At 36.3% G+C, this 11,159-nt stretch overlaps 1 protein-coding gene across 1 annotated transcript in view; it reads left to right on the top strand.

Moving 5' to 3' along the window:
- Window positions 1-6,987: 6,987 nt before the first annotated feature.
- The window catches only part of KLHL1 (kelch like family member 1), a 402,166-nt gene continuing 397,994 nt past the window's right edge, over window positions 6,988-11,159 (top strand). The window contains exon 1 of the mRNA XM_059377441.1: window positions 6,988-8,217. Coding sequence (XP_059233424.1) covers window positions 7,718-8,217 — 500 coding nt within the window. The 5' untranslated portion in view covers window positions 6,988-7,717. The remainder of the gene's footprint in view (window positions 8,218-11,159) is intronic.

Genomic DNA, 11,159 nt, shown 5'->3' with positions numbered 1-11,159 from the left:
ACCTGAGCCCAAGGCAGCTGCTTAACCAACTGAGCCACCCAGGCGTCCCTAGAAACTACTGTTTTATAATTCCATTTGCCCTTATACTAAATAACAACAGACACAGTTTTTTTATGTTGCTTTTGTTTAAATATATATTTGTTGCTCTCTCCTTCATTATAATGTGTCATCCCCTGCACTGAACTGGTCATTATTATTAATTCAAAAGTGTTTATTCATTTCCCATGTCATGATGGCCAATGTGTTAGGCACTGCTAATTCAGTATTAAATAGGACATTATTCTTTTCCCTCTAGCACTATCCTAACCTTGAAAGATAATCTCCATTTTTTCAAAAATTACTGCTCTAAAGAAAAAAAAAATCATTAATTTGATTTCAAGTCTAGGTGCTCGCTTCGGCAGCACATATACTAAAATTGATTTCAAGTCTAGGCACACACACACACACACACACACACACATACACACACACACACACACAAATACACACTACCGTAATATTAGAAAGCTCACTTTTGAGAGTGCTAAAGTTTCTCTTCTATTAGAGGAGGGCAAATTTATTACTAGTTACCAGCCTTTAAACTTTGAACCATATAATTCAGGAAAGGATATAGAGACCACCAACCCATGATGAGAGTATTTTTTAAAAAACTTTATTCTTAGGAGAAAAAATATATCTGTGGAAGTGTATCTAAGATAGATAACAAAAAAGGAGATATCTGTAACAAGTGGTTTTAAATTTATTTTTCCTATATTAAGCATCTTTTATAATATGTACCTAATAAGACTTTTGGAAGGATTAAATTAAATAGCTAGCTGGCATACAGTGGGATGCTGCAAAATTATAACCCTCATCTGAGTTTCCCAGTTGATTATTTAAGAAGAAAATAATAACATTAAAAATTCTATATCTAATCTAACTATTGGAGAAAATATTCTATATTTAATCTGAGAGTCTATGTAGTATGAATAGATTTAAAGAATCTAATATAATCTGTGAATTCATCTTTTATTTTCCCACTCTCATCTTCTTTTATAATTTGTCCTAGAATTATACATTAAAATTTAAGTAAACTATAATCACAGAAACTCTATGTAGTATTATGATCTTCAGATTTATTTATCCTAATAGTTTTCAGATTCAGTGTGCCTATATTCCATACATGTCACATTTCCTCTGCTTTCCCCCCTCAAAAAAGTGACAGTTTCCATCTTTCATGATGGTTACCTAGAGAACTAGAGAAATACAGCAAGAGAGAGGTCACTGTAGGTGCAGAAGATGGTGTCAAGGACAAAGGATCCCTTGGTTAGCTTTTCCCAAGACAGAGAAGTAATATTCTTTTAGACTGTGGACTGAACAATAATTTGACTGGTAGTAAGAGTCATGAAAAGATATTAAATACCTTCAGTTCTGATATGCAAATTAGAAATTAGAGGCTTATTTACTTATAGTAACAACATTCACAAGGAATTTGATTTCTCAGAATAAACTCCTTGAAGATCTATGAATATATAATTTACTTGAAATAAAAATCACAGTACTATTTCTAAAGCAGTGTGTATAAAATGTTCTCAGCTGTTATAAGTTCCCATATTACTTACACATGAACATCTGGAAAAAAGAGCATTGATAAACTATGTATAATTTATTTTATATCCCTAATCAGAATTATATATATTATATTATATATACATATATTTATAATTATATATATATATATTTGGCAAAATGGGGTTTTAGCTTCCTAAGCCAGCTTTCCCCCCCTCCCCCAGCAGATTTTTAAAAGATCTGATAATAATGCAGATGAAATGAAACCAGGTCTAACGTTTGGCAGATGCATCTCGAGATGGAAAGAAAGATGAAAGTGTAGAAAACTGGCATGTGTCCAAATGAGACATGCGACCACAAAATATCATCCACTAAGTTCCATTTAGGTAGGTTTAAAAGAAGAGGGTATCTTCAGATCTCCTAAGCAGGAAAAAAAGAAACCATATTGAGACTAATATTTTAAATTTCAGTTATTTTTATCCATGTTTATATAGACATCATATACATTTTCTTAAAACTTCCAAATCTGTATTTTATACATTACAATCTTACTATTTTATTTTGATAGTAATGGTTAAAATTTCAAGGGGCACACATTATCTCAAAATGATCCTGGAAAATTTAAATAAAATAGGTAAAGTAATGAAATTACTTTATACCATGGAAATCATAACACTTGGGAAAATATAAAGTATTAATTAAGCAGTTTTCTCTTTAAAAGATTGCTATATTGTACAAAATAAGTAATATAATTCCCCCAAATGTTTTCTATAGTAGAAAGTATTCTTCAGGGGGCGCCTGGGTGGCTCAGTCAGTTAAGCATATGCTTTAACTCAGGTTAGGATCTCAAGGTCCTGGAATTGGGATTGAGCCCTGGTTCTGGCTCCGTGCTCAGCAAGAGGCCTGCTTCTCCCTTGCTCTCTACCCCTCCCCACAACTCGTGTGCTTGGTCTCTCTCAAATAAATAAAATCAAATTAAAAAATTACTCTTGAAAAATAATTATAGGGCGCCTGGGTGGCTCAGTGGGTTAAGCCGCTGCCTTCGGCTCAGGTCATGATCTCAGGGTCCTGGGATCGAGTCCCGCATCGGGCTCTCTGCTCGGCAGGGAGCCTGCTTCCTCCTCTCTCTCTCTGCCTGCCTCTCTGCCTACTTGTGATCTCTCTCTATCAAATAAATAAATAAAATCTTTAAAAAAAATAATTATATTAAATATATCAATATCTATATTAAATATGCTCATATAAAAATCTATATTTATATACTTGTGGAAATATTTTCATTAAAGACATAAGGCTTCCCTTAATTGTATCATATTGCCCTGAGCAGTGTGATTAACCAAACAGGACCTAGTACAAAAGTCAAAATAATGAATTTTCCCAAACCACCTTGGACATTCTGCATATGATTTCGGGAAATGAAAAGATCCTTAACAAAAACCTGAGTCATCATAAATATGAGTGCATTATTTTAGTGCCATTTTGTATTCCTACATTCATGCAATTAACTCAGCGATTTACATATGAGAATTTCTCAAGTATATATATACATTTATTGCTTGATTCAAATCAAAAGTTCAAATAAACCAAAGAGGTAGAGTGAATTAAAATGGCCCCTGAGGCTCAATTAACACCTACAAAGGATGTTTATTAAGGAGTCACTCAATTGCTACTTAACCAAACTATACTTACACTGTAATGAAGATTAATAGACTTTGAACAGGTTATGTTTGTTTTAAGGAACAGTGGGAGTCCTTGCTATTGTACATAAGATTACTAAATACTAATGTATATGCTATTGTGTTTCATTCATTTTTGGAAAGAAAATGTCATTAGAAAAAGAGCTTCATTTAATTTCCACATCCACAATGCTGTACACTCATTTTGAATGATATACACTTGTTTTAAGTGATATTTTCTAGTGATGTGCATAATATGTTATTAAAATAAAACAAAGATAAACAAAAATAAAAACACAGGCACCATCATAAGGCATGGTCATTCAATTGGATCGTAATTAATCATTTAAATGCTTTCGTTGAGTGCTACAATGTAGAGGTGACTTATTTGACATTCTAGAGGGGCCGTCAAAAGGAAGAGAATCAGAATTTACTTTTCCTAGATAAGCGCACCTCTAATTCTGTTAGAAAACAATTACTAAAAGGGAAAAGTCCTCCACTCAGAAAATGCTTGTGTCTAAATCCAATTTTGTTTATTGTTTAAATGTTTGAGTTATAGGAACTTTCACTGTGGCATATTTAATATCCATGTTGGATTTAATAACTATGTAAAGAGTTTTGTACATGTGTATAGTTATAAATGCTTGAGCACCCTCCAGATGTTTAGTATGCTGATTGATGTCTTTTGCTAAGGTTGTGTCAGGGAATTATGGCCATAATATGAACACTCATTTGAAAGATTCTGAGGACTAAAATTACAGTTCAGGTTAATTAAATAGGATGAGAATAATTGAATTGATTTAGTCTTTAAAAAAATGTAATGTGATTATTAAGATTCTTTTAAAAAGTGATCTTTATTATGTCAGTGTCCTCTTCCTTATAAACTTGGTTATCTTAACCCTTAATTTAATTGACTTTCAAGTCAATTATTTATTATGACTGGCTAAACAAATCTTTTTTGTTAGCTCTTCCAGCCAGTTGCAAGGAACCTGATTCTTACATATATGCTAATACTTGTCATCGGATCCAGTATGTAGTAAGTGTTCAGTTAATTTTTAAAAATTTTTGAATAGTGGATAAATAAATTAATGAGTGCTGCATTTCAAAAACCATAATTTTTCAAGGATTTTTTTTCTAATATGTAAAGCTAAGTCATGATGTCTTAGAAAATTGATTCTTTACTTTCCTTCTTTCTCTTCTTTTCTTCCTGCTTCCTTTTTTTCTTCCTCTCCCTTTCTTCTTTGTTTTCTTTCTCTTTCTTTTTCTTTCTTTTCTTTTCTTTTCCTTTCCTTCTTTCTTTTCTTCCTTGCTTCCTTCTTTTTTCTTTCTTCCTCTATCTTTTCCTTTCCTTTCTCCTTCCTTTGTTACTTCATTTTTTTCTTCCCCCTTCCCTCCTTCTTTCTTACCAATAGTATAATAATAAAAAATAATAAATAAATACTAAATTTTAAGAATATAATCAAGCATTTTCTTCAGTCATTTCATATTATTTCAGGCATACTCTATTTTCTAAGTGCTGTATATTTTACTTGGAAAAGTAAATGAATTATGTTTAAACATGTTCCTCAGCAAGAGTGATTATTGTATACAGATTGATAAATATAGAAAAGTGGTATTTTAAATAATAGCTTGCAACAGTGTTTTCAGATCACAAAATAGTACTATAAGACTACCAAAGACTAGGAAAAAGTACTAAATATCACTACCTGACAAACTATATTAGTCATCATTTGCTAAATATGCTTTAATATTTTAATTCAGTTTCCTTTATAACAAAACTCAAAATTATGATATTATGATCTCTTTTGGATCATATAAATTACTGACCTTTAAATAGATAACTTTTAAGCTCTATAGTATTGCAGAGTAAAAGGGTAATACAAAATGGAATTTCAGAATACCAAAAAAATGAATTTTATATTACAGTTTTTGAATGGTTACAAATATTAATTAATGGAGAATATATACAGGGGTGCCTGAGTGGCTCAGTGGGTTAAGCCTCTGCCTTCAGCTCAGGTCATGATCTCAGGGGCTCGGTCATGATCTTAGGGTCCTGCAATAGAGCCCTGCATCAGGCTCTCTTCTCAGCAGGGAGCCTGCTTCCCCCTCTCTCTCTGCCTGCCTCTCTGCCTACTTGTGATCTCTGTCAAATAAATAAATAAAATCTTTTTAAAAAAGAATATATACATATAACAAATGTATATTATTTCTGTTATTTTGTTATATTAATTAAATTTAAAATTATATCAAGTTAGAAAATTGTGAAGCACCAATTTCTATAGAAATCATTTAATTATGTGCATCTGAAATTCCTACATTAGCCCTCACAGAAAGTTTTCTCTGTCCTGTTTGTGATGTGTAATTTCATACACTGTTTCCTTCCCTGAGGGAAATACTTGACTCAGTTCTTGGATAAAAATGATCTGTCACCATTGTTTGCTTTAAAGGGTTTTTTTCTTTTTCTTTCCTTCCTTCCTTCTTTCTTTTTTTTTTTAAACACTGAATACTGAAAGAAAAATCAAGGCACTGGGGATTGCAGCCCAGCTGTTGTGGCATAAATCAATATTTAAAATGCACAACAGTGATTTTTCTTCCCTTGAAAGTGGGGGGGGGGGCATGTGCTTAATTTCTTGTTTTATTAAATGTCCAACTTTGTCTAAGAAGAATCTCATATTTAGCTTTGGTTTCTATTTAAGTTTATTACTCAACTACAGGGTAACAGAACAGTAATAGAACTGCCCTTTAATATTTGATTTGTTATGAACACATATATGCTGAAGCTGTGAATTTCATGAATGGACAAGAACCACATTCTTTGTGGACTTGGGGACCTTGCTGCTTCTCCGACCCCCTTTTTCTTTCAGCAAAGGTGACTGGGTTCTATTTTAGTGGCTCATTAATGGAAAAGATGAAAATTTCTGAGTAGTCATAGTTAGAAGGCCATCATAATCCTCATCATTCTAAATATAGGTATAAAGCAAACACATCTTCCTCTCTTCAAACAGGAGATTTTTGCAGGACAGTCGTAGCCGTTGGATACATTTGTTCATTGCCTAAACTCTTCTATGCATTCAGTATCATGATTTATGCACTGGAAGGTTATACCTTAAAATTCTCTTTTATCATTTTATTCCACTGCTTGGTTTACACCGACAACAGCTTTCATTCTAAGGCTACACACCAAATGCACTGATTTTGCAAAAGTCATCCCCTGTGCTCAGATGCCCATCTTCCAATTTCTACTGTATGCCTCTGGCCCCCAGGGTGAAGCACTGCTCCAGTGTATTAATGGCAGAATCACAATGTAAGTGTCAGAATGGTGGCATTATCACACTTTGACGCCAGCATCACTGTTTCTTCTGTGACTCACTACAGGGAAACTAAGGCGAAAGGTTAAAGGATGCGGTTTATTAAATAATTCAAGCCATTAACCTGCAACCTGCAAACCGATGGCAGCCTATTAAGTTTACGCTGCCATGATTCATGTTTGGTGTTTACTAATGCTAAAACATAATGCCTGTTTGCTTTACTTTTATTGCTATACTGTAATGTAGTGAGGAAAGGGGATGAAAAAAGGTGACAGGACCTAGCAAGGGGACAATAAGAGCGGCAGACTCACTTGCATAAAGAAGATTGAAGCCTTCCCTCCCTCCCTCCATCTCTCCGTATAGGCCCCAGTGCACATCTGCGTCACTTGCAGGGGAGGAGGAGGCGCTGAGGCAGAGAGAAAATTGTACTGTGAGGACCTTGACAGCTTCACGGGCGGGCTTTTCCTTCTGCCTCCCTATATTTTCTGGAATATCTGTTCTTCTCTTTTATAAACTGACTATATAAAACCACCCCTTCTCGCCTTGCAGAAGGCATCTGACTTTCTCAAAGAAACAAGACAAGCTCTCAGAGCATCCTCGGAGAGGCCAGGGACAGGGGCGCAGGTGCACGGGAGAAGACTAAGGGGTGCGCTTCTTCGAGACTTGGGGCTCTTTCTCTCTCTGCACTCTCCAGGCACTGAACTCTGAGCTGCAAGGACAGGAGAGCCGACCCTTCCCGACAGAGGCTGTGTCACCGGTGCATCCCAGGGAGGTGTATCCAGCTGCCGCCGCCTCCTGGGCTTCGGAGCGCGCAGACCTCCTATCTTCGCGCACCTCCATCACCCGGGTCGTCCCTCCCTGCCGTAACCACGGGGCACCCGCGCGCGGATCGAGGAATCTCTGCCCTCTGCGTTCGGCTCCTGCCTCTGTTCACGGCCGGTGGGCTCCCCACGCGCGGGTCCTTCCGGACCTGACCGCCGCTGAGCCGCGCGGCTGTGCGGTCCGCGCTCTGGTGGTTGCCTAGCAAGGCGCGCATCCCGCCTCGCAGCGTGTGCTCCGGGGGTGCAGAGGGAGCAGTCCTCCTCCTCCTCCTCCTTCCCGACCCCTGGCTCTGCTGGCCTCCCCCACCAGCTGGCCCGTCTACTACCGCGCCCGGCGAGATCTCTCTGCCTTCTTGCGTCAAGCATGTCAGGCTCTGGGCGGAAAGACTTCGATGTGAAGCACATCCTGCGACTCCGCTGGAAACTCTTCAGCCACCCGTCGCCGGCCCCCGGCGGCCCGGCGGGGGGCGGTTGCTTGCAACAGGACGGCAGCGGCAGCTTCGAGCACTGGGGACCCAGCCAGAGCCGCCTGCTCAAAAGCCAAGAGAAGAGCAGCGTGAGCACTTTCTGGAAGAAGCCTTCCTCTTCCTCCTCTTCTTCGTCGTCCTCCCCGTCCTCTTCCTCCTCTTCCTTTAACCCATTGAATGGCACCTTGCTGCCAGTGGCCACAAGGCTGCAGCAAGGGGCGCCCGGGCAAGGCACCCAACAGCCAGCCAGGACTCTCTTCTACGTGGAGTCTCTAGAGGAGGAGGAGGTGCCAGGCATGGACTTTCCTGGACCACACGATAAAGGGCTGGTCCTGCAAGAGCTCAAAGTGGAGCCGGCCAACTCAAGCCAGGCAACAGGTGAAGGATGTGGACACAGGTACAGTCAGTCCCCATGGGGCATCTAGCATCTCCCAATTTCCACTCGCCCCCCCCCCGCCCCCCGCGGTGTGCTTTGGTAGTTACTAAGCTTAAAATTTTTCAGTTTGAAAATTCTGATTGAGAGAGGACAGCTTGTTTTTTATTACCCAAGTTGTAATCTCACTAGAAGTTTGCTAATTCATTTTTACTGGCTTATCCATCTTTTTTTTTTTTTTTTCTTTTTGCAAGTTTTCAGAGTTGTAATCACAAATTGAATATATATCCATTTGGGTAAATCTCTAAGTGGAGAGGTTCTCATATGTCTGAGATGAGGGTATTCTTCTGTCATCTTTTGTCATTATATCACATCGGTCTTCCAGTTATCTGATGCAAGGTGGAAACTTGCTTTCAACACCATCCAGAAGGATCTCCTGAATGAGCCTAGAAACTGACTTAGTGTGTTATTCAGAATCCCTGTGTCTTGAATCTATATTCCAGGACTGAGGAATTGGACAAATGAGGCCACTGGACAGCAATAGTTTCTCTTTTTTTCTTCCCTGATATAGAGTGTCGTTATTCTCTCTCCTAACTTCCCTTTTTTATCCTATTTCATGTTCACTTTTGCCTTGTTTGAAGTCTCAGAATTAAACTGTTGCTGAGCCCCTCTGCATGTTGGCTAAATGTGGGATTGTGTATCTTTAGGAACCAGGTGAACATTTGTATTTTGTGTATTTCTACCGTTACATTCTTTGAGTAGAGTTCTACTTTCAAGACTTACAGAAAACCTTCAGACACATAAAACTTCTGAGTTTTACATTTTTAGAGAATTGACTCATTATTCTGCACTAGATCATTACTACTTTTGGCAGATAGTGAGGATATGAAAAGATTTGCATTTAAATTCGTATGATATCAGAATACATTACTGAAGAAACATAGGAACCAGAGGAAAATGATAATGGATATGTTAATAGAATTCGGTTACCTCTCAATAACAAATTAGAAGCAGAAACAACTTTTTAAACTTCTGGTTGGTTGAATCAGCTTCTTATAAAGTTCATTAAGTCACAAAAGGAATGCAGAGAGCAAAATAATACTACAGGTGCTCTTTAATTATGTTGACAAATGTGAAGTGAAAGACATAAAAAATTGTCCTTAAAATATTCAATTATGTGGATTATATGGATTTGAATTTGAATTTAAGGAGCCTTGAACATAATCTAATATACGAAGACATTTCAAATAATGTAAAACTATTTTTTTTAGATTTTTATTTATTTATTTGACAGACAGAGGTCACAAGTAGGCAGAGAGGCAGGCAGATAGAGAGAGAGGAAGGGAAGCAGGCTCTCTGGTGAGCAGAGAGCCCAATGTGGGACTCGATCCCAGGACCCTGGGATCATGACCTGAGCCAAAGGCAGAGGCTTTAACCCACTGAGCGACCCAGGCGCCCCTAATGTAACTATTAAAGAAGGAGAAGTTTAGCTTAAAATTTTCAAGTATGATGAAGTTTTTTTCCATGTACAGCAGACCTAAATAAAAGTTTATCTATTATTCAATTAAGATATTTTACCAAAATGGTTACAACTTTAGGTACCATTAATACCATAAAGTAATTTTATTTATGTATTCATTATATATTATAGTTTTAGACCTTATTTCAATAAAATATGTTGACCTTTACCTCTTTTAATGTAGAAAATATAAAACCTCTTTTTTTCCAGTTTTCAGAAATAAGCACTTAGCAATTCAGCTTATACATTTAAAAGAAGTAAGTTTAAGTTAAATATATACTAATTACTGTATTGAAACTAAAATTTTTGTGACTCAAACAGTTCATAAAAATCATTTTTTTTCAATTTTGTGAAGTCTTCAAATCAGCTTACAATATGTAATCTGAAATATTAATGTTTGATAATTTTTAAAAATTTGTTTTATAGCAAATACATTTAAGTAAATGAGATATATTTGTCATGAGTAATTTCTGAAGATTTTCATGTGAGTTGAAGAATTTGAAAATGCTAATGCAATATTGCTTTGCTAAATTACAATAAATAAAAAAATAAAACTAATAACTAATAATAGCTCAATTAGGGACAAAACACCCATCAAATGTAACTTCTGACCCTCACTTTTGAATGTATACCAGTGATTTAATTTACAAAGAGTCATAAGTAAAAAGAATTCTGAAAATAAGAAAGTACCACCAAAACCATCTTTACTGTTTGAATGAGGGTGTCCGATGAGTTCTTACATATAAAATACTGAAAATCAGGTCTTATTTAATTTTAAAATTCTTATTAAGACTTAAATCCTTTAGATAAATTTAAAGTTCTCAATGGACAAATCAGCACTGATAATGTGGATTTCATGAGTTCCTAAACCTTCATAAAGCATTGGTTCTATGCTCATGATGGATCAAAACCATGCTACTAAACTTGATAGTCACTATATATAGATATTACATATATATTATGATTATATATGTATAAATTTTAATATGTGGTAAGAATAAGGTTGACCTTTCAGAAGAGAAAGCATTTTCAAAGTTAAGTACTGAATGAAGAATATCATGTATAATAGTCAGTAGTGTGGATTTACTTTTGTGTCTATCACATCACATGCAGGGAATCTACATAGTGTTTATAATGATCAATGTGTGCATAAATTACATAAACCCTGCATGATAATTTTAATTACATGGGTCATTATTATATCACCCTACTGTGATGTCACATTTGATATTTAGCATTTTGTTTTATGAGTTCTGACTTATATGCAAAATTAATCTTGTCTAAAATAAGAGTTGGCCCCTTTTCTCTTCATTTTCTGATCTTCTTTTTATTCATCTGGTCCCATGCTAGTTAGGAATATTGTTTTAGGCAAGTATAAGTGGCTTGGTTGGTTTTACTTATTGTTCAAAAGCTGCTGGAGGATGCTCAGGGAAAAATCACCCATAAT

Source organism: Mustela nigripes, chromosome 15 (assembly GCF_022355385.1).
Source record: "Mustela nigripes isolate SB6536 chromosome 15, MUSNIG.SB6536, whole genome shotgun sequence".
Lineage (NCBI taxonomy): Eukaryota > Metazoa > Chordata > Mammalia > Carnivora > Mustelidae > Mustela > Mustela nigripes.
This window is presented reverse-complemented; position numbering and strand designations above follow the sequence as displayed.